General features: G+C 48.0%; 2 protein-coding genes across 7 annotated transcripts in view; one reads left to right on the top strand and one right to left on the bottom strand.

The window, feature by feature from the left end:
- Positions 1–23,936, top strand: part of LOC308523141 (KRAB domain-containing protein 5-like) — a 180,745-nt gene that overhangs the window by 51,121 nt on the left and 105,688 nt on the right. The window contains exons 6-7 of one of the 6 annotated variants that reach the window (XM_081096835.1): positions 18,964–19,037; positions 23,078–23,112. The exons of the other annotated variants lie outside the window; for them this stretch is intronic. Of the exons in view, the coding sequence (XP_080952961.1) occupies positions 18,964–19,037; position 23,078 (75 nt within the window). The 3' untranslated portion in view covers positions 23,079–23,112. Of the gene's footprint in view, positions 1–18,963; positions 19,038–23,077; positions 23,113–23,936 lie in introns of those variants that run through there. 6 annotated transcript variants of the gene reach the window in all.
- On the bottom strand, positions 262–23,791 carry LOC308523139 (signal-regulatory protein beta-1-like). The gene is made up of 6 exons (XM_081096829.1): positions 23,716–23,791; positions 14,268–14,621; positions 10,715–11,035; positions 9,848–10,168; positions 3,588–3,705; positions 262–1,010 (listed from the first exon to the last, which is right to left on the bottom strand). The coding sequence occupies exons 1-6, from the start codon at positions 23,783–23,785 to the stop codon at positions 923–925; spliced, it is 1,272 nt and encodes a 423-aa protein (XP_080952955.1). The 5' UTR covers positions 23,786–23,791; the 3' UTR covers positions 262–922.

Here is a 23,936-nt window from a genome sequence, read left to right as displayed (position 1 = left end):
TAGCGACAGGGAGTCCTCACAGGCCACTGAGAACTGCTGCTTTGCTGTCGTCCTTGGACCTTGTGGACTCAAGTCCTGTAGCTTTCAGACATACTTTATTTGGAGGCTCATCCCTCATGGGGAAGTTTAAAATTTGGGGTGCTCAATGTTGGCTCTGAATCCTACTCCTCAAGGAGAAGCTGGGAGTTGTGTGTCACCCCCGATTATATGTCACTGTGCCAGGTGTGGGGTTTATGGAGAGATTGGGTCAGGTAACAGCCTGAGGTTGTCTCATCTTTTTTATTTGCTTCAGATGTGACTTTGGTGTGTGTGTCCAAGGTCTGGGAGTTGCTCAGCTGGTTTCTGGGTTTCTTTCTCAGGGATTGTGCATTTAGTAGCTGCAGTTTCAGTAAGTTTGTGGGCAAAGGTGAGGTCAGGTGCCTCCTAAGTCAATATATAGAACCAGATTGGTTTTGCTTTAAAAAAAAAAAAGGACCTTGTTTTTCTCAGGTCATGATGTAGCAACACAGTCAGTGAGTTCGATGCCCAACTCACAGAGAAGCCTCATCTGAGGCAAGAGCGTCTCACAGAGAAAAGATGTATTCGTCCAGCTGCCAAACCAGGAGACAGAGACAGGGCTCAGATCCGTCTCCTCCGTCGCCCTGGACTACAGACTGCGAGCACGTTTAATGAGAGGGAGAAATGTGCATATGTGTTCATTCTCATCAGGGGTCTTGATTGGACCATGTTGAAACTAAGTCACCTAAGGGAAGGAATGGGAAAGGTGATAGAAGGTATAAAGGCGTTCCTAGAGGGTGGGGTCAGATTGGGTGAGATCTAGGTGCCCAGCCAAGTGAAAACTTCTGAGCCCCCTGCATCTGCGCACAGGTTCTGGCAAAGGGCAAGTGTTGGTTTCGGCCATCCATCGGGGTTGGTGGAGTCATTAATTGGCTTTCTGCATCTTTGCACGGCTCTGGGACCAGTCTGACCCGGTGGTCCTTAGGCACTGTGGGGGGTCTTGCTGTTCTCTTCTGAAAACAACAAGAACAACAACTGTTAGGTGTGGTTTAGTATTAGGGATTGGTTTTCATTACGTTAGGGTTTATTCCAGTTTCTGCCCATGCTAGCAAGCATGTGCCCAACTCTGAAGCAAATGTGGATCTTCCTTCTTCCAATAGATTAGTGGATCCAGGTGCCGGGCTACAAGTGGGGTAATTTTCCCCAGAAAAGTCTGAGAACGTGTTCAGGCAGCCTGGCCCCTAGAAAAGCTTTCAGTGTGATTACTTCACCGAGCTGGAATACATGGAGGGTGAAAGTTCTTCAGTGAGCAAAGGAAGAAAAGGGTTATATCACACACAGTCTTGTTCCAGACCCTGTGTGCGCTCATAGATTTCTCTCTCCTCTCAAGCCCCACAATTCTTTGGGGTAGCATGCTTCCCATCTTACAGGGGAGGAAATTGGCTCAGAGAGTGTTAGTGAGTTGCTCAAGCTCACGTAGCTGGTATGTGTTTTCCAGTATCTGAACCCACGATTCTATGCCTATAAGACCTCAGAGCGGAACTTCTCCACTGCGATTTGTCTATAGGACTTTGAGCACATCTCACTCAGTGTCTGGGGAGTGGTTGTGTGGTCTTAATGGGTTGTCTGGTCCAGAGATTCTACACTTAGTCATTCCAGGTAAAAAAACTTTTGTAAAACAATTATATACTATATTTATTAAGAAAAATAATTTTCAGCCCCGGCCAGTGTTTCTCAGTGGTTAGAGTGTTGGCCTGAGCACCGAAGGGTCTTGGGTTCTATTTCTGGTCAAATACATGTACCTGGGCTTCAGATTTAATCCCTAGCCCTGAGTGGGGCTTGAGGCAACCAATTCGTGTGTCTCTCTCACATCTCTCTCTCTCTCTCTCTCTCTCTCTCTCTCTCTCTCTCTCTCTCCCTTCTTCCTTTTTTGTTCTTTCACTCTCTCTAAAAAAAATCAATGAACAAAATATCCTCTGGTGAGGATTAACAAAAAAAAAAAAAAAGAAAAGAAAAAGAAAGAAAAATAATTTTCATATCAGCTACCAGTTAGTGTAAAGGCCATTCCACAGAAGAAAGCGTATTTTAATACCAAGAAAACAGAAAGAAAATACTTAATTTCTTTATTTATTCAAGCTATATTGAGTACCTATTATGAAAAATTACTTAATATCTCTATACATAATACTAAACAGTGGTAAGTTGGAATTGTGTGTGTGTGTGTATGTGTGTGTGTGTGCGTGTGTGTTTTAAGAGGAACTTTTTTTTACAATACATGAAAAAAAACCTTACTGAGAAAATCTACTGAGACAGGCATGAAGAGTGAGAGAGTGTGGCATTTGAATGAAGATCCTCTTGCCTCTTGTTCCTTCAGCTCAACAAGAACAACCTCCGATTGGCACAGCCAGGACACAGGGCTGCCCCCTGCCCCAGTTGAAATATTTCAGGAATCCTCAACTTACCTGAAAGCACTGTACCTTAGCTACATAACATCCTTAAAGGGCAACCACAAAGAGTTCTTAAAGGCACACCCATTATTTAACCAATGGCAAAGTTAATGTGAGTAGGAAACTATCCAATTGCAGAACTTGGCCATAGTATTGCTTTCTCTTCCTCCAGCTTCCAGGTCAGTGGTGACTCCTGAAGGTCTGATTGCACTTGAGGTCACCGTCTCTTCACTGCCCTCAATTCCTAGCATCCCGTCTCCCACTCCTATCCCATCTAAGTCATGTGTATGGGATAACGGAGCTGCGATAATTTGGGTTCTGTCTGTGTGTCTGAGAGGAGCCTGTGTGAAGACCCAGCTCTGGGGCATCAAGGACCACGAGAAGGAGCAGGAGCCTGTGGGCAGCAGTTCTGGGTCGGGGGAGGCATTTGGAGCAGAGTCCATAGAAGCTTCTAGTCAACTTGTTTTCTTGGGTTGGGCCCTTCATGGAAAAAGGAGGCAGCAGAGCTGAGAGTGACACGTAACAGGGGAGAAAGGAAGTAGCTGTGGGAAATGTGTCCGCCTTTAATTACCTGCTCATCATTCAAGGAAAGTTCCCTGCGTGTCTCCTATGTCCTGGGCTGTCTTCCTCAAGAATGCTGGTCATTAGAGCACACGCAGCCTCTGGCATTGGACTCTGCCCCTGGTCCTCCTCCCCCATCCCTCCCCTCTGTCACACAGAGCGTCAGACTGGGAATAGCCATCAGAGCAGCTGACCGGGGCTTCTCAACATTACTGTGAATGTGGGTTCCTTCTGCCCAAGGAGCCCAGGTGATCAAATCAACTAGATATGGTCTCCCAGGGAACCGCCCACCCAGCTGGCCTCATTCAGTTTCCTCTGCCCACTTCTTCGGCAGGAGCCTAGGACTCTGTGAACACCTTTCAAAAACCATTGAGTCAGCCTCTTATAGGATGCCACACATTTCCTGGGAGGTAGGAATCTCTTAAAGGCACCTGCAAGTCTCCTGCCAGTATTAATAGAGGGGTGTCACCTTGTCTAAATTCCACCTGGGCCCTCACCGTGTGTACCCTGTGGGCTGACCGCTCCTGTTGACCTGCTCCTCTGGGACAGACGTTAGCCTGCCCTCCCTGTCCCACAACTTACAGTCGGGCTCTCCACTGCCTGTGGACATAGATGGCAGAGACACCAGCCATCAGCAGCACCTTGCAGCCCAGGAGGCCGAGGAGCACAGCCAAGAAGACCTGAGTAGATAGTGCTGGGCCTGCAAATCAAGGGACAGTGGAAGCCATTAGAGGAGACCATTCCAGAGTCTTCTACTCACTCCATCTGAGGCTACCAACACCCGTGACCACTCTGAAGGTTTGAAGCTCTTATGGGCTCATGCTTGAGGCAGCAATCAGGTAAAGAGGTTCTTTATCCTCAGTGACCCCGTGAGTAGGCTGCCGGAGTCGTCCTCCTTGAGGGCGGTGGTGGCGGAATGTGTACTCAGTGACCCATAGTGTGGCGCCTGATGTACTGACTTTGTCCTCACACGCTATGGGGCAGGTAGTATTATTCTCATTCTGATGAGGAAACTGAGGCTCAGAAAGTTAACAAGGGCTCAGATTAGTGCAGATTCAAAGCTGGAAAAATACACCCTCTTTTCCATCGAATGACACTGAGCCTTTTCCTTATTGATGAGGACAAGTCCAACCCCATGGAGACATAGTAATGAAAGGGAACAGGGAATCTGAGAGGAGTAGAGACAGGCTTCTCAGTGAGAGGGTCACAGGGCAGACCTGGATGGCGCCACAGACAAGGCTGGGTGACCCCATGTTCTCAGTGCTGAGGGAGAACCCACAGTGGCCTGGCCTCACGAGACCAGCTGCCTCAAAAGCTCCTGGTGAGTCAAGGAAATGGGGTCACAAGTTTGGGAGAGATGCCAACTCCACCCAGTCCACCCTGAACCAGTCCCCATGTCAGCTGATACCTTTCTCTTGGACACAGAAATGCGGATCTGCAGGTTTACAAGAAGTTTTTGTTATTAAAATTAAAAAAATAAGGAAATTACAATGGTTTCTCATAAATAAATAATCCTTGTAAGGGCTCTGGAGGCCGTGCCATACTTCCTGTGGGGTGTTGGAGAACGGCAATCTTCAACTGAGAGGCTCTCTGGGACATCCCCTCAGTGGACGAGAGTTCATTGCCACATTTGCACCTCTCCTAGCGGGCAGACCGTGGCAGAGGACTGGCTGGACAGGGAGCCTAAAGGCTCAGCAACCTACCCTCCATTTGCACAGCTCTCACAGGCTATTCTTCTGTCTAGGTCTCTGTAGAGGTAATACATAGGCCTTAAGAATTTTAAAAGGAGTGAGCAAATGGTCATTATACAACTATAAGATTGGATCGCTGTTGCTGGGACATCAGTAATTTGGAGAAAAACAATGAGAAGCTAAGCATGATTAATTACAAGGTAAAAGTTAAGTGTGAGCCACCAGAGTTCTTGATGGCATTGCAGATTCTTTTCTTCAAGAGGCAGAGGGCAGAAAAAGCTGAGATGTGGGCCAAGGACATAATTCTAGGCATAGCAAAGCTAGAGAGGAGGTTGAGTTCTCCAGGTCAATGGGCCTGCTCAGCAAGGGTAGTGCCCTGATGAAGAAAGAAGGGGCCCTGAGAGAGGGACCTATGGGCTATTGCGCTCACAATCTTCTGTCCCCTTCTGGCTGCTGAGGACAATGGCAGCAGCACAGCTACTGGTCTCCAAATAGGACCTCTCGAAACCCAAGGAAAAACACAAAAGGGAAATTAAATTCTACACACAACTGGCTCTCCCTGTTACTAGAAAAGAAAAATGAGAAAACTTCAAGATAGTTAAGAGTCAAAACAGAAAAACCAGCAAATCCTAGTGCACACTCTGCCAGGAGGCTGCCTCCCCACCTCACTCAGCCATGAGGAGAAGGGCAGCTGGCAAAGGCGCCTGAGGGCTATTTGGGAACATCGCCACCACCAACACTCAATGCACCCTGCATCTGACACATTGAGAAGTGTCCGCAGGTCAGAGCACAGGTCACTGGAAAAGGTTAAAGTGTGCCTTTCGAAATGTTGGCTCCAAATCCCCATAGTCTGTGAATATGTTACATACATTTCCTGGAAGAAGGAACTAGTCATACTGATTAAGAATTGAAATGACATTGTCTTGGATTTTCCAAGCAGAGCCATTTTCACTCACAAAGATCTGATTCAGTGAAAGCGGCAGTGAAAAGAGTCAGAGGAGCTGTGATGACAGAAGCAGAGCTCAGAGTGAGGTGGCCCTCAGCCCAGGAGTGTGGGCCACCTCTGGGGGCTGGAAAAAGTTAAGGAAATGGATTTTCTGCTAAAGCCAGAGGAACCCAGTCCTGTCAACCCATTGTAGACCTCTGGCCTCTGGAGATGTGAGACAATAAACTTGTGTTGTTTTAAGGCACTAAATGTGTGGTAAAGTATTTCAGTGGTCATAGGAACCTCATCCAAGGAGGCAGGGTCATTTTGTTTTATATATACACTAGAGGCCTAGTGCATGAAATTTGTGCACTGGTAGGGGCCCGAGAGGCTTCTGGCGGGGTACTCCCTGCCTTCTCCCAGTAGCCCTACCCCCTTGTCAAACTTCCAGACATACTCCAGGTCGAGGGGAAAATTTGCATACTATGCTTTCATTATATAGGATTTCAATATATTTTTATGGATTTTAGAGAGGAAGGGAGAGCAAGATAGAGAGATAGAGATAGAGATAGAGATAGAGAGAGAGAGAGAGAAACATCTATAATGAGAGAGAATCATTGGTTGGCTACCTCCTGTACACCCCCTACTGGGGATCGAGCCTGCAAACCAGTCATGTACCCTGACCAGGAATTCAACCATGACCTATGGTTTATTGGTTGATGCTCAACCACTGAGCCACCGAGGCTGGGCAAGACAGGGATATTTTAAAAGAACAAATGAGCCCTGATTGGTTTGGCTCAGTGGATAGAGCGTCGGTCTGTGGACTGAAGGGTCACAGGTTCGATTCCGGTTAAGGACATGTACCTTGGTTGTGGGCACATCCCCAGTAGGGGGTGTTCAGGAGGCAGCTGATCGATGTTTCTCTCTCATCGATGTTTTTAACTCTCTATCCCTCTCCCTTCCTCTCGGTAAAAAACCAATAAAATATATTTTTAAAAAATAAAAGGACAAATGAGACGGAAAGAACAGGCACAATTTAAAGTGCACTCCTTCTGTGGGAAAGGGAAAAAAAAGGAGGAAAAGTGCCTTGTGGCAAAGAAGTGTTGAAAAGAAAAGGAAATGGTGGGGAGGGAGTTTAGAGTTCTAAAAGACTAAAAGAACTGAAAAATCTGAGAACTCTGAATATTTCTCCCACTATTGAAACCAAGCATACAGAATAAATCTGCATGAACATATGTGGATGATGCTATCCTGATGGAAGGGAGGTTCATTCACCTAGAAATATTGTAAAATAGTCCAGACCATGAAAATGATGAAAATGCTGTACATCCTCAAGCCAAGCTCATTGGCCACCTCTGCAGTGGCCTGAACCACCAGACGCTGGGATAGGCTGTGGCATCCCAATGCAGAGGGTCACATGGGCTTCTTGCACTTTGCTCTAGCTCATCAACCTAGACAAGCCAAAAATCCATTTCCAGCCTGAGTATTTAGCAGGTGTGCTGGGTCAGGCACGCTGAGAGCTGCAGGAAGTACTTAACAGCCATGGTCTGAGCCTCAGAAATGGACAGAAACTAAAATGCAAACCTAAGGTGGTCCAGACAAGATGCCAGAGACTCCCCTCACCTGCTCTTCCTGTTCACGACAACTCTGACCCCTAGAGATAGCAGCAGGGACAAGCATAGGAGGGCTGTGAGAGGTGGAAGGAAAGGCTCTGGCTCAGGACCTGAGGACTGGAGGAGGAACCCTGGCATTAGGCATCATAGGTTGCACTGTCCTAACTCCCAAGGCACAGGAGGCAACTCAGGTGTGGCATTAGAAGACACAAAATGTTTGAAATCAGTAATCTAACTTTCCACCTCAGGAAACCAGAAAAGGAAGAATGAAACCAACATAAAGCAAATAGAATGAAAACATTATAGAGAAAGGATAAGTAAAATCAATGAAATGGAAGACAGAGAACTAATGGAGAAAATCAGTAAAAGAAAAAGTAAGTTCTTTGAAAAGATCAACACAATGCAAAGCTTCTAGCAAGCTTGATAAAGAATAAGAAAGACATAACACATTTCCAATATCAGGAATGAAACATGATATCGCTACACATTGTATAGACATCAAAAGGATAATGAGGGAGTGTTATCACCAACTCTACAGGCAGACATTTGACAACTTCCTCAAAAAGCACAACCACAATTCACTTAATATGAAATGAATAATGTGTATAGCTCTAAAGCAGTGGTCGGCAAACTGCGGCTCAAGAGCCACATGGGGCTCTTTGGCCCCTTGAGTGTGGCTCTTCCACAAAATACCACGTGCGGGTGCGCACGTACAGTGCGATTGAAACTTCGTGGCCCAGAAGTCGGTTTTCGGCCTGGGCGAGTCTATTTTGAGGAAGTACTGTTGATATTTGGCTCTGTTGACTAATGAGTTTGCCAACCACTGAGATAGACGAAACAAGTATACAAGACGAGTGTGGATGGGAGAGTTGGAAGGGGTAGACCTCAGCGAACGTACCTCAATCAGATTGAGGACGTTTTTAGCAAAGGCCAGCTTAGGAGTACCCTAATTAAGTTAATAACAATGTACCTACCTATATAGTTTAAGTTTAAAAAATGTGGCTCTCAAAAGAAATTTCAATCGTTGTACTATTGATATTTGGCTCTGTTGACTAATGAGTTTGCTGACCACTGCTCTAAAGTATTAAGGAAGTTGAATTACAATGGACAATTCCCCCAAAGAATTTCAAGGCCTACATAGTTTCACAGGAAGATTTTACCAAGTGTTTATATTTGAATTGAGGTCAATTTTGGAACACAAAGAAACCGCTAAAGAAATTTGGGAGTTTCAGTATGTGCACTACTTTAGATGATATTAGGGAATTACTGTTAATTTTATTGTGTGTGAAGGTATTGGTTTTGTAGAAAAACCAATGTCTTTAATCCTATGACAGCACAATTATGGACTTTACGTGTAACCAGATATGCACACACAACTAAGTTATGAGTGGACACATTTATGCAACTTCTATATATCTCTTCTTTTAAGAGAAATTGTCCTTTCCTTCTGTGTTTACTTTCCAGCAGGCAGGGACATGGACACTGGGTGACCCAGCATGGACCCAGCAGATGAGGACAACAGCATAGGACTTGTTGGGAGGAATGTGGGCCTTTGAAAGGTCTTCTAGAGTAAAGACTCTTAGAAAACTGACCCAACCCCATCCTGATGTTACATGAGGGAGAAATAAGACATGTTTTGTTCATAGAAAAGGGGACTCTCTAGGCCAGCAGTGGGCAAACTACGGCCCGCGGGCCAGTTCCGGCCCGTTTGAAATGAATAAAACTATTGAAATAAAAGACCGTACCCTTTTATGTAATGATGTTTACTTTGAATTTATACTCCATCCATGCTTTTGTTCCGGCCCTCCGGTCCAGTTTAAGAACCCATTGTGGCCCTCGAGTCAAAAAGTTTGCCCACCCCTGCCCTAGGCCCATGGGCAATGCCCAACTGAGTAGGAACATGTCTCTATCCTATACGTGTTTTATAGGCTGGTAGGGTCTGTCCTCTGAGACTCAGATTAACCCAATTAGTTTAGCCCAGTTATTTGGTGTTACAACAAGAGGTCTTCCCAACACCCCTCCATTGCTCCCGGAGTCCCTTCTGCAAAACTCCAAACTCCTAACATGGGTGACGGAACAAAGATCTTAAAGGACTGAAATTTGCAACAAAGATCTTAAAGGACTGAGATGTGCATGTAGGAATTGTTCATGAGCAGTTGTTATGATTGCTGTTTCACTGTCATAAATCGGGGACAACAGGGGCCCATGCTGTGACCATTCAATGCCACCTGGGTGCCTGGTCCAGTTGAGAACAACAAGGATGGAATGGAGATTGGAATGGGGTTAGAAAGAGCTGGAAGAGGCAGGGGCTGACATGGCCGGTGAACGTGGTGACTGTCAGGTGAAGAAAGCAAGAAGCAGGACACTGTGAACAGGGTGGCCTCCCTCTCTCTCTCTTTAATGTTTATTGATGTTAAAAGATCTGTAAGTATCTACCAAACTCTTACCAGTGTTGACTATGGAGTGTGGGGTTTGGGGAGGAGAGCTCACATCAAAATGTCACTTTCTATCTATAGACTTCTAGGTTGTTCTGTAATAAGCATGAATTACTCCTTATAACAGTAAAAGTATAAAATTTATTCAGAGCTCGGTCAGTTAAAGTGGGGGACTCACCAGATGCTTCATCTGGGTCCTTCTGGTGAGCAGGGGCCGCCACGGTGATGGTTTTGGTGACAGCCGGCTGCCCATCGTGCTCCACCTGGCAGGTGAGCATCGCATCCTCCCTGTGGGCAGACAGATCCACGAGGAGCCAACTCCTCCAGCTGAAGGTCCCATCCTTGTTCTCTACGAGGGTTGGGGCCGTTTCTGTTCTGGACGTGTTTCCGTTCTCCAGCCAGGTCAGCTGTAGGTGCTGGGGGTAGAAGTTCTTCACCAGGCAGGTGACGTTCTGTTTCTCTGACACATTATGCTGGGTGACCTCCAGGGTGGGCGGAACTGAAACAGCACAGGGCACAGCTCTGACCTCATGGGACACAGACCACCCAGGCGGGCTCCAACCTGAGCTCCCCCACCACAGGGAGGGGATCTCAGAGGGCAGGTGCTCAGACACCGATGGTGCTCTTTCATAGGAATGAAATCACTAAGCACAGGAGCCTGCACACAGTAGGTGCTCAGGGACCCAGCTCCTGTGAGAGTAATGTGACTAAAGTAAATAAGCACAGCCTGCATGCAGTGGGACATTATAACTGTAGAAAAATAAATAAAATTGCCAAGCACATAGGAGCTTGGCTTCTAGTAGGTGCTCAGATATTGGAGTTGCTATTGGTAAAGCAGATAAAACTACCAAGTACAGTGGTGGATGTTCACCTGACAGCTGCCATTAAACATGGTGAGTGACAGGCACATCCAGGTGCCTGGTGAAGGGAAGGATTGTCAGAAATTAGATTCCAGGAAAAAAACTCTGGAGCAAAGAGCAGGGGGAGGAGCAGGCTGGGAGGACAGGGGCCAGGAGTGGCTTGGGCTGGGTGTGAGGGGCTCTACCTCGGATGGCCTCAGACAAGTAGGCAGTCCCACGAAGAGGAGGGTCCCCCTGTAGGGTGTCATGGGTCACCTGGCAGATGACCTGGGAGCGAACATCCCCCGGGGCCAGCGGCACCCTGGCTGTGCTGGAGACGCTGTAGGAAGGGCTGTCTCCCTCTGGGTGCACGGTGGTCTGGGAGGCTGGGAGCTCATTCCTATCCTTGAACCATTTCAGGGTGATGTCTCTGGGGGAGAAGCCATGGGACTGGCAGGTGAAGCTCACTGTCTGCCCAGGCGGCGACCTGCCCGTGGGGCCCGACACCACAGGGGGAGAGGGTTTGGCTGTAGAAGGAACATAATGAACAATGAACATGATTGTGACTCTCACCACTAACCCCAAGCATGTGGCACTGTGAAACCTTCTATATATTGTGTGTTATCCTTCTATTAATTCTGGGAGGGCTTGTCATCGTCCTCATCTTACATAGGAGGACACTCATGCTCCCAGAGGTGAACTCTGAGTGAGGGGCAGGGCAGGCTAGCAATTCCACGCCTGCGTTCAAAGTCAACTTTTTCCCCTCCAGATGATTTCCCACAGTCTGGGCCCAGGGACAGAGTTCCTGGTCAGTCTCATTTTTGTGCACTGGCTGTTCATAGCTGGTCTCCAATCCTTACAGACCAGCGAATGGAGCGATGATTATCATCCTCATCAAGTGGGGAAACTGAGGACTTGGGGGAGACAGAGACCTGCCCAGAGCACACAGCCGTGGGATGACAATGCCGTGGCTCAGTGAGGGTCTGTTCTCTCAACAGGCTCACCTGAAACATTCTGTAAAGGCAGATTGGATTATATCATCAGTATTTGATTAATCAGTGATTTTATTGGTATTATATTATCCTACACAATTTCTCAGGTGAGGAGCTGTGGCCCAGCGAAGTTAGCTGGGTCATGACACTGACATAACCCCTTGATTTGGGGGTGCAATTCTGTGCTGGTGATTCAGACAGAGCACCTCAAATCCTTTCTACTCTCCTAAAAGGAGTCCATGATCATCATCATTTAAGAGACGAGAAAACTAAAACTGAGAGAAAGGAAGGGACTGTGCCCTCGGCCACTCCTGTCCCCAGAGGTATTTCCTGTGGCCTACCAGGTACTCATGCCCATCAGCAGAGCCAGTGCCCACCTTCAGGAGTCTGACCCTGACCGCCACCTGCTCCAGGGAGGAGTGCCCTCCAGTGCCCAGGCCGGGGGCCCTGCAGCAATAAATGGGAGAAAGGGCTCCTGACAGTGAGTCTATGAACTCCTGCTCACTGGGGGCGCAGGGCCCTCTAGGAAATGCCCCCTCCTCACCCTCAGTCTGCAGAGACAGGGATGCTGCCCACGGTGGTGCTGGGGCTCAGCGACCCCTCTCTGCTCTGTCCAGGCCACTGTGCCAGGCGGCTCCTGCGGCTGCTCAGTGAAGAAAACACCACAAAGAAGGGAAAGGCCTCCTGGATGCCTCCACAGGCAGAGCCATGTCCGGTAGGAATAGTTTCAGGCCATATCATGGGACATTTGAGGGTCTGTCTCATCTCAGTTGGAAACCTAGGCCTGCCTCCACTGAGGACCCTTTTTAAAAAAATTTTTTTTCAGAGGAACATAAAAATGCATGATTCTAAGAAAAGGGTTGGAGCTTTCTCTACACTTTGACAAGCACCGTGTAGGATTGTGGCGAGCAGGGGCTTTGAGTTATTGCTGCTTGAGGTTTAAATCTTAGTTCCCCTTCCTGCTCATTTGGGTTCCCTCTTTGAGCATCAGTGTCCTCATCTAATTAAGGGGCAACAGATGGCCCTCCCTCGCAGCACTGGCCATGGGAGTAAATGCCACCATGAAGACAGGACCCCTGACCTCTCCCACCTCCTGCTTTCTCAGCCAGGGCATCACCTGGGCAAGTAGCTCAGGAAGGGGAATGAGCTCTCTACCAGGAGGCAGCAGATCTCAGTGGTGATAGAGCCACTGACACCTGCGATGGCCTCGGCAAGGGACAAAGTGTGGTATCTTAGTAATGTATGTAAATCAGGATAAGCCACCTTCCCTGCCTGTGCCCAGGAGCTGTGGGGAGACTTCGTTGCCACCATGTCTAGGAGGGGAATGTGGTAATACCCACACAAATTAAAGTGCACGCACCCTGTGTCCTAGCAATGCCACTTCCCGTGGGCGCCTGCCTCTGAGTAGGGTGACCCATGGACAAGGGTATCCCGTGTCATTGTGTGAATAGCCCAAGGCTGGGAACAACTCACATCCATCAACAGAAGACAGTGAATGAACGATGCTGTCTCCACAGGCTGGAGGGGAGGCAGCTGTTGAAGGAGGGACAGCTCTAGGTGCTTATGTGGATGCTTGATTTGGGGCGATGTGGCTGGAGGTAGGGAGAGGTTCCCAATCACCTTGGTCCACAAAGTGAGTGTAATGGGTATGTGAAGCTCTGGCTATCAGTGAAAATAAGAGGTGCTGGTGTGCTGTACTGAACTTTAATTCATTTCCTGCATTCACCAGGCTTTTTGATGGATAGAGTATCTATATCTGAAGCAGGAAAATGTTGCTAAAATCAGATGGGGATCTGGAATAATCTCCTCACTCACTAGCCCTGTGACTTTGGGCAAAGCCCCTGTCACCTTTGACCTCCGGCGCCCCTCTACTTGGCGGGTCAGGCTGGATGGTCTGAAGGTCCCCACGTGCTCACAGTCCAGGATTCAGGATCCTGGGCCTCTGGTAAAACACCCTCATGAGAACGGTGTTGCCTCAATGGGACGACCCCTAAGTCTCCCACATGGGGAGCCCCTTCCGTGGGTGAGGGACATTCTGAGACGACGCAACTCTGCTTGGAGGCATCATGACAGTGACTGGGATTCTGGAATAAAGGGGGGTCCCAGGCAGATCTACAGTGATTGCACACTTCTGGGCATCTCCTCCCAGTGGAGCTGTCAGAGTGAACAGTGAGTCTGAGCCTCTCAGGATTTCCTTCTCCTGTGATGTTTCTGAGGCTGAGATAAAGCAGCACCTTCTCTACTCCCTGCCCTCAGTGAGTTTCTCCCACTGGAGGGAAGAGAATGAGGCTTCCAGGGGAAGAGCCTTTGCCTGCTTTGTTCTGTAGCTGCCTCAGCACCCAGCTCAGAGCCTGGCTCACAGCAGGTGCCCAGTGGGTGTCACTAAGGAGGAGCCTCGGCCCCATTGAGGGGAGCACTCCCTGGAGGTGGTGAGGTCTGGCCTTGTGATGGGCAAGTTACTCAGCTGTCAGTTCTCTCATCCCTGAAACCAAGGGGCTGACAGGATTGAAAGGCCAGGGCTGGGGAGCCAGACAAGTGGGTGTTCCAGACTTTTCCCACCATTGACCAGCCGTGGTGGCTGAGCAAATAGCATGACATCTTCAGGTCTCAGCTTCCCTGGTCTGCAGACGGGGTGAAATCAGACCATGAATCAGAGCAGGACTATAAGCACCCACCTCCGCACCTGACTCTTAGTTGTTCACAGAACTGAGGGCATCTTTATTGACTGTTGTCATACATGAGGGACAAAGGATCCCCCTGTACTCACCACTCACGCTGAGCTTAGTGCCTGTTCCAGACTTGAGCTCCGTGTCATCACCTCCTCCTCTCCGGAACTTCACACAGTAGTAGGTCCCTGTGTCTGCTGGGGTGAGGTTACTGATGCGGATGGAAAAGTCCAAGTTGTCTCTCCTGGTGACGTCTGTAACACTTGTTACTCGGGGGGAGTGGCCTCCTCTGGCACTGTAGATTAACTCCCGGCCTGGCCCTGTCCCTCTGAACCACATGATGGGCCCCACGGGGGACAGGGATGTCACAGTGCAGCTCAGAGTGGCCGTCTGTCCAGCTCTGATGGACACTGACGTCTTAGACTGAATCACCTGCAGCTCCTCACCTGCCCCTCCTGGAGGGAAGCACAGAGCAGTTATTTTTTCACCATCTGGGAGCCTGTGCGCTCGGTCGGTCAGTATTTATCAACAACAGCTTTCATCGACCGAGTGCTCACGCTGAGCAGTTTTTGAGCCCAGCACTTTGCATGTGTCATACATGTAACCTCACAACCAACCTGTAATGTGAGCCTATTGCAAATGAGGACACTGAGGCCCAGAGAGGCTCAGTGATGTGGGAAAGAGTGGGTTTGAGCCCTGATCCCTCTCTGGAAGGGTCATGGTTCCCCAAGGTTCCTGGTTGTCCACTTTCTGGCCTCAGGAGGAGTCACACATCTGCAGCTCACCATTGGGTGGGACCCTGGCACAGCTTCAGATCACTAATTTGTGAGCAGAGATAGTGGCTGTGGTTTGTGGGATATGCACTTAACTGCAAGAAGTTGTATGGATCAACTTCGGCTTTCACGGAGACACACATGTCATGATGGGGTCAACTTCATCAGCCTGGGTACATGACAGTGACGTGCAGGGCCCCCAGCGCACAATGAACATGTCATTCAAATAAGGAGTAAAAGTGTTTTTTCCCTTATGCATAACTACATTCTATTAGTTTACTAATGCTGCTTTACAAATTACAAAAATCTAAGTGTCTTAAAACAACAGAAATTGATTATGTTATAGTTACGGAAGTCAGAAGTTCCGGAATATTAATGTAATTGGGCCAATCTGTGGGTTTTAACTGAGCTGCATGTCATCTGGAAGTCCTGTCCTGTGTTTTTCCAGAGTGTAGAGTTGCCCACATTCCTTTTCTCATGGTTCTCGTCTTCTTGTCATTCCAAGTTCTTGCTTCTGTTGTCACTTGTCCTTCTCTAACTCAGACTTTCTGCCACCTTTTACGTAAGGACTCCTGTGGTTATACTGGGCCCACCTGGAATATCCTGTATAATAAAAGGCTACTATGCAAATAGATCAAATGGCGGAACAAATGAACAACCGAACAACCGGTTGCTATGACGTGTGATGACCACCAGGGGGTGCGTGTAGAACATGGCAGGTGTCAGCAGAAGGCAGCAGAGTGCGGAACATGGCGGGCATTGTCCTCGGCGGGATGGTGGAGTAGGTGAGCGGGGCCGCCAGACCAAGGCAGGATGCCGATCGCTGTCATTGGGGTGAGCCTCTGGTGGTTACTGAATATTCTTTGCTCCTGTGTGCTGCAGTTCTGCCCAGCACTCGCACCTGCTGCTGGCGCTGGCCCTGCTTGCACCCTCTGCTGGTGCCTGGATTGCTCGGCACCGTCAGCAGATGCAAGCGGTGGAGGCCGGTTCCTATTGCTTCTGAGGGCTTTTCCACCTCCCCCTGATCCTGAGGGGTGATCGGGGCAGCAGCCACTGCACACATTTGCTGCTGGTGCTGGCCCAAATAGCTCCTCCAAATCGCACTGTGCCGTCAGCGTGAGGGAGTGGCGGCGGTGGGAGTGGGGCTGCAGAGAGACAGGGGACTGGTGGCCACTGTGGGAGGGGCTGGGCAGGAGCACAGAGAATGGGCTGAGACCTGCCCCTGTGCCCACTGCAGCCTTGTAGCCCACAGTTCCTTTCAAGGTGCACGAATTCATTCACTGGGCCCTTAGTCTCTAGGATAATCTTTCAAGATCAAGAGTCTTAAGGTCATCACTTCTCCTACATCTCTTTTGTCATATAAAGTAATATATTCACAGGGTCTGGGTATTACCCATAGACCTTTTTGGGGAGCCATTGTTCTGTGTGACACACCCATGTTTCTTGACTGTTAGAGAAGTCATTGCCATGACAGAAGCCTATGTCTGTGGCTTTGTCGCAAGGGTGAAGGACAGCACAGGTTACTGAATGTGGAAGAAGGACTATTCTAGCCGTGCACTGGGAAACGAGGTTGCAAATGAAACTAGAAATCAGTAACAAGAAGGAGAAATGAAATGATCACAAATACAAAGAAATGAAACAACACTTTCAGAATCAATAGTTCAAAGCAGAAATCACAAGGGAAAGTAGAGAAAATACTAAAGCAAATGAAAATGTAATCACAACATAACAAAGTGTATGAGATGCAGTGAAAGTGCTAGAGGGAAATTTAGAGTGTTAAGAGCATATATTTAAATAGAGAAGAGTTCATGAATTAACTCTTAACTATTCACATTAATTTAATGGTAGAAAAAGTAGGGGCCAATTAACCCAAATCTGGCAGAGGGAAAGAAAGAGAAAAGATTAGTTCGCAGATATATCAAATGGAACTAGAAAAACAACTGAAAATGGACAAAACCCAGAGTGGTTCTTCAAAAGATTAAAAAAAAAATGACAAATGTTTAACTGGATGGACAAGAAATACAGAGAGAAGATCAAATAACTAAAATCAGGAATAAACATAGGACATTATTGATTATTTCACAGGAATAAAATGGATTACAAAAGTGTACTATGAACTATTGAACATCAATATATTGGATACCCCAGATAAAATGGACAATTTCTAGAAGCACATGACTTATTAAGAAGAAATTACAAATAAATAAATAATATGAATAGACCTGTAACTGGCAAGGAGATTGAATTAACAATAAAAAATCAACCAATAATGAAAAGCCCAGACTGTTTGGTTTCGCTGGTGAATTCCACTAAACATTTAAGAACTAACATTAATCCTCCTCAAACCCCACAAAAAAATTAAAATGGGAGAAAGGCTTCTTAACTTATTCAGAGTCATTCTGAGACTCACTATAAGTCACCCTTATCTGGGTGCATCAAAGCTAGATGAAGGCTCTATAAGAAAACTACAGACCAATATCTTCCATAAATATCGATCCCATAATCTTCAACTAAACATTAAGCCAAACCAAATTCAACAGCAAAATAACAGAATGATATATTATGACCAACTGAGATTTATTCAAGAAATGTAAGGATGGTTCAGCATATGAAAGTCAAACAGTGTACTATATCACATTAACAGAATGAAGAGAAAAAAAACCACATGAGCTTCTCATTTGATGCAGAAAAAGCATTTGACAAAAGTCAACATTTTTCATGATAAATACAACCAACAAATTAAAATATATGGAAACGTCCACAAAATCTTTTCTTTTTCACATGAAAAATTCTTCACGATGCATAAATATTTTGTTACACAGGGTACAAAAATACTTTCACTTTTTCGTTGGTTTCCAAGTTTAGAAAAAATGAGGAGCAAGGGCAGGGATGGGGGGCGTTGGGGCGAGGAAGCAAAATGGGCAGAGAAGGGATGCTCTGAACAGTTGTTGGCCCATCTAACGAGGAAGCGGAGGACCCTGGTTTGAAATGCAAAAGGAAACACTCTATCTTTGTGATGGTCATTGGAGATCAGTCTGGAAGTGTGTGGGGCGGTGGAACTGGCTGCAGGGTGCAGGGCTCAGGCCTCAGGGAAACAGGGCAGGTGTAGGGGAGGGGTGTGGAGAGAAGGACCAGGAATGATAAACCATTAAAGACCAGGACCTGTTGCCATGGTGACACAGTGTGAGAACAAGCTGTACACTCACATATACACACGTTTAAGTGTCTTAATTCATGCCAGAAAAGATGTAAAATCAGGTGCTTTGTTTCTCTGAGGGGAAGCTACAAAAGCAAGTCTGGACCGGGGATCAGGCCTTGCTGGGTCCCAGGGAGGCCTCGGAGGGGGTCTGGCTGACCAAGCGAGAAGGGCCCTGATTCCTCCCGTGAGGCTGTGGGCCAGACAGGGCTGAGGAAGACAAGAGAGAGAAAGGAAACAGGAAGCAGGCCACTGAGTGAGGCTGAGAATCCACAGTCTTAGGAGGACCCAGCACCTCTGCACAGGCGCCTGGAGGCAGTGGAGCTGGGGCCGCTCCCTCCCCAGTGTGAGGGCAGGGGCTTCCAGCTGTGGGAACAAGACTGAAGCACTAACATAGCTGATGGAATTGCCACCCTTGCTGGGTGGGATCAGAGGAAGGGACCCAGCGACCCTGAGCGTGTGGGGAGGCTGGTAGGTGAGTGCAGCGGGGGAGATAGCCCTCAGGGGACATGGGGACAGAGCGCCCCCATCAGGTCCTATGGGCTCCCTCCAATGAAGTGTGCTCTTTGGGAGAGGTGAGCGCTGCTGGGACTTGGCGTAGCCATGAGCTTGTTCTTGGCCAATCGGTGTTGGCTTTGGCAAACTCTAGCCTGAGGGTCTGCGGGTTCTCAGGATCAAAGGGAATACCTTTCCATGCATCCTTGCTGCTTCTGCTCCTGCCTGGCTATCTGGGATCACAAAACCAACAGGGTCTCGACGATCAAGGACCCTTCATATCCCTTCAATGCCTAACGAGTAGGTAGAGTTCTCTTTGTTTAATGTCCACAGGGAGACAGAATTGTATCTAGACCTCCTCCTCCAGGGAGCCTCCGGAGCCTGGTTCTGATCCCGTGCAGGTGGTGGTAAGGTGCTCATTGTCTGGCTTCAGGCTGCTCACGGTGCTGTGTGTGGGGTGGGGTGGCAGTGAGGAGAGGAAGGGAATGTGGCGGGGGGGGGGGTGTGGGGTGCTGGCCCAGTGAGGAGGTGGCAAGGGGCCTGGTGAGGAGTGCGCTCTGCTGATGCCAGGCAGGTGGTGGGGGGGTGAGTGAGGGCCCATGAGAGGGGCAGCTGCCTTGTGGGGCTCAAATTTGGCAGGTGTGAGAAGCAGGGAGGGGGTGTGGTGAGGGAGGCAGTGGGAACCCGAGCCCATCCAAAGTGGCCTCTGCCTCTGCCTTTTCCCTGCGGCAGCCCTTCCACAAGATCTTACATGAAAAACTCACAGCTAATATCACACGTAATGCTGAGCGTGTGAAAGCTTCCCCCCTAATATCAGAAACAAGACACAGATATGCACTTTTGCCACAAATGTTGAACACAATACTGGATGTTTCAGAAAAAGCAATTAGACAAGAAAAGTAATAAAAGGCATTGGAAATGTAAAGGAAGAAGTAAATCTATCTGTGTTTCCACATGACATGAGTGTATATGTAGCAACTCCAAAGGTTCCACATACCCCCAAACTCTATTAGCACTCATAAAGGATTTCAGCCTATCTGTGGCATACAAAACCAACACACGAAACTCAAGTGCATGTCTATACACTAGTGATGAACAATCCAAAAAAGAAATTCCATTTTCAATGGCAACAAGAGGTATAATATATGCAGGGGTAAATTTAAATATGGAGGCAAAAGGCTTGCACATTGAAAAGTGCTAAACATTGCTGGAAGAAAGTAAAGACAAAAATAAATGGGAAAACATTTCTTGCTCATGGATTGAAAGACTTAATATTGTTGAGATGTCAGTACTACCTACAGCAATCTACAGATTCAAGGCAATTCCCACCAACATCTGCCCTTCCACATGCACCCACATCTGCTCATAACCCTCTGTCTCTACTTGCTGCTGTCCCGTTGCAAGGCACTTGTTTGTATGAATGCCATGACCTCTTATGTGCTCTAGTTGCTTCCTTCTGTATCCTGTTGTAGACTCTTTTCACCAAATGCTGGAATAATTTGAAACTCATGCCAGGTCATGTCCTTTCTTTCTTCAAAACCCGACAATGGCAACATTTCCCTCAAAGTAATAGCCTTAATCTTTGAACACAGCAAGAAGCTTCCAGACTCAGGGCCTTTGCAGTGCCGTTTCCCATGAGGAGGTTCTGTATGATAAGCACATGGCTCACTCCCAACTTCTTTTAAGGTTTGTTCAAACTTCCCCTTCTCAGTGATGCCCACCCAGACGACACTTTTAAAAATACATCTCAACTCACAGACTCCCTGAAAGCTCCTATTCAACAACACTTTAACTTTCCCCTTAACACTTACCACTTTCTAATATTCTATATTATCTTCATATTTACTATGTCCATTGTTTACTGTCATTTCCCTACTAGGATAGAAGCTCCAAGGGGGCAGCTTCTTTGTCTCTTTCATTCCTATAATGGTTCCTGCACATAGTAGGTATCCAGTAAATATATTGATGACGTATGAACTGTTGAGTGCAACACCTCCCTGGGACCCTGAAGTCTGTTTTAAGTGGGTAATCCTGTGGAAACTATGTCAGACCTGAGTTTCCCATGTGGATGACTTGGGGGAGAAAAAGCAAATTGAGCATATGCAGAAAGCAGAAGAGCCCAGGAGAAGAAAAACACAAACTACTTCCTCCTCCCAACCTCCCCCACACCCAGTGACAGAAGCAGCAGGAATCTCATGGGTTGGATGTGGGGCCACAGGCATTTGAGGAGAGTCATGGTTAAATCCATGAGTCAGATGCCACAGGCATGTGAGAAGAGTGAGTGTTCAGAAAATTAGAAAGGTATAACTCAGCAGATTTTCCGAGGCCTTGAGTTTTCAACTGATATCAGAGAATACAGATATGGAAGTAGGTATATTTATACGTATGGAGCACCCAGCCGCACTCTCTGTATCTTTCATTCTGTTGTTTCCTCCTCATCCTGATCCAGCATGGTAGAGGCACTCCAAGACAGTAATGAACAGAATTCTACGTATTTTCCCAGCCCATCCCCCTACACTTCTCCTTTGGCAATTCAGCTCTTCTCTATACATGATTTTGCTTCTCTTTTGTCTTTTGAGATTTCACAATGCAAATCATATGGCATTTGTCTCTCTCTTTCTGACTCATTTCACTTAGGGTAATAGCATCTATGTCCATCTGTGTTGTTGCAAGTTGCAAGATTTTATTTTTTATATCACTAAACTAGTGGCCTGGTGCACGAAATTCGTGCATGGGGGGTGTCCCGCAGCCTGGCCTGCACCCTCTCCAATCTGGAGTCCCTTGGGGGATGTCCCACTGCGGGTTTAGGCCAGACATCCCTCTCACTATTCGGGACCACTGGCTCCTAACCGCTTGTCTGCCAGCCTGATCGCCCCTAACTGCTACCCTGCTGGCTTGATCGCCCCTAATAATCTCTTCCTTGGCCCTGCACCCAGGACCGAGGATTCCCTCCTCCAGCCGGCTGCAGGCACCCAGGACCAGGGCTTCCCTTCCTCTGGCTGGCCACAGGCACCCGGGACCCAGGCCAGCTTCACTTGGGTCAGATGCAGCCACAGGGGACAGTGGGCTGGTGGCTTCGCCCTGGCTACAGCTGCAGGTGCCCAGGCCTGCGGGGCAGGTGGCTTCTCTGGCTGGCTGTGGCCCAGGACCGCAGGGTGGGTGGCTTCTCCTTCTCCCAGGCTGCAGCCAGCCGCAGGCACTGGAGCCCAGGACCTTGGGGTGGGCGGCTTCTCTGTTTCCCGGGCAGTAGCCAGCCTCGGGAGCTGGCTCCTGGACTGAAGGCGAGCAACTTCTCTGTCTCCCCTGGGGACACTGTGCGGGTGGCTTCTCTGGCTGGCTGTGGCCCAGGACCTCAGGCAGGCAGCTTCTCCGTCTCCCCCAGGACCATGTGGCGGGTGGCTTCTCTGGGTGGCTGTGGCCCAGGACTGTGGGGTGGGCGGCTTCTCCATCTCCTGGGCTGCAGCCAGCTGCAGGCGTTAGTGCCGGGGACTGCTGGAGGGCAGCTTCGCCCTGCTGGCTTTGTCAGGAAGGATGTCCAGATGGTCTTCTGGAATACCCCTGGTCTAATTAGCATATTGCTCTTTTATTAGTATAGATGATATTTCATTGTATATCTGCACCACATCTTTTTAATCCATTCACTTATTGATGGAAATTTTTACTCATTTTACCAAGAGAGAAGCTTGCTTATCTTAAGAGTTTGGTGGAGGGTATGGGGCGAGTTTGGAGAAGTAGAAAGGAGGGAGGGTGTCTGGAGAGAGAACTAAACATCTGTACATGTGCATTTCATGTAGTCACTGAAAAGGATTGAAGAGAACAAAAGGGAAAGGCTTTTCTAAAATTTTGCGCGCGCGTGTGTGTGTGTGTGTGTGTATGTAGTCCCTCACAACAACTACACGCACACACCCCACACACATAGATACATGCATCACAAGTATATATATAAGTGTGGCCTCGCATGACAGGACACAGATTGTATTGAGGATTGATGAAATTAGACACATATTAAAAGCTCAGTAAAATATTTGGCACATTAGAAACATGCAACATATAACTATCAAACGTTTGCGAATACAAATAGTGGAATTTGAACTCAGTGTCTCTGAGTGTCTCAATAGTAGATGACTATTTTTCAGTTTACTTCTCTGGGTTTTTTGATTTTTCTGCTAACAGACTTTGCTGCCAAGCCAAGCAGCATACTATGGTTAAAAGAGTGAGCTCTGGGCCCTAGGTGGTTTGGTTTAGTGGAGAGAGTGTCTGCCTGCAGACTGAAAGGTCCTGGGTTTGGTTTTGGTCAAGGGCACATGCCCAGGTTGTGAGCTTGATCCCCAGTAGGGGGCATACAGGAGGCAGAAGATCAATGATTATCATTATTGATGTTTCTATCTCTCTCTCCCTCTCCCTTTCTTTCTGAAATCTATAAAAATATATTAAAAAAATACAAAAGAAAGAGCTCTGGAAGCGGGTGGCCCAGACTTGAACCTTGGCTGCTCTACTGAATTAGATGATGATACAGGCAAGTTACTCTCTCTGTCTCGGATCCCCATCTGCACATCCAGGATAATACTCACAGCTCTCACAGAGGGATGTTTGAGTGTGGCACGAGTCAATACACACAAAGTTGTCCCTATTGCAGTTTGAAGCCTCATCTTTTTTTAAAAAAAATATACATTTGTATTGATTTCAGAGAGACAGGGAGAGATAGAAACATCAATGATGAGAGAGAATCATTGATCAGCTGCCTTCTGCACACCCCACACTGGGGACCGAGGCCGAAACCCGGCATATGCCCTGACTGGGAATTGAACTATGACCTTCTGGTTCATATTTCGATGCTCAACCACTGAGAAATGCTGGCCAGGCGAGCATCATCTGTTTTGTTGCATCAGGTAACCAGCTGCAGGCGATGGACCCACAGAGAAACCACTCAGATCTCTGACTTCATGTGCTCAGATAAAGCCCTGTCCTTGGCCTTGTGTGCAGCCCTGGGTGACACACCCATGCTTCCCTGGAGGCCCTGAAATTTCAGGGGCAAAAAGAAGTCCAAGGGCAGGGAGACAATATTCTAGCCCAAGGAGTGCTCACCTGGGAGGCCCAGCAGTAGAGTCAGCAGCAGGCAAGGAGGAGAGCGGGGCCAGGAGGCAGGGACGGGCATCCTGGAGGCCTGAGGGGCCTGCTGTGTCCAAGTGTGTGCCCGGAGGACCCGGACTCTCTGCTCAGTGAGAGGAGTGAGGCCCCAGCTGTGTGATATAAGAGGAAGCGCCCAGGAAGGGGTGACAAGGCTGTGACACTGTAGCCAGTTTCTG

The sequence above is a fragment of the Myotis nattereri genome (assembly GCF_964212035.1).
Source record: "Myotis nattereri genome assembly, chromosome: 8".
NCBI lineage: Eukaryota > Metazoa > Chordata > Mammalia > Chiroptera > Vespertilionidae > Myotis > Myotis nattereri.
This window is presented reverse-complemented; position numbering and strand designations above follow the sequence as displayed.

Bases quoted from the DNA above. Each gene is read 5' to 3' on its own strand.
- LOC308523139 (XM_081096829.1), bottom strand. From the start codon at position 23,785: ATGCCCGTCCCTGCCTCCTGGCCCCGCTCTCCTCCTTGCCTGCTGCTG. The intron at 14,622-23,715 runs GTGAGCACTCCT...GCTTCCCTCCAG, and splicing joins TCTACTGCTGGGCCTCCCAG to GAGGGGCAGGTGAGGAGCTG. The intron at 11,036-14,267 runs GTGAGTACAGGG...TTCCTTCTACAG, and splicing joins CACTAAGCTCAGCGTGAGTG to CCAAACCCTCTCCCCCTGTG.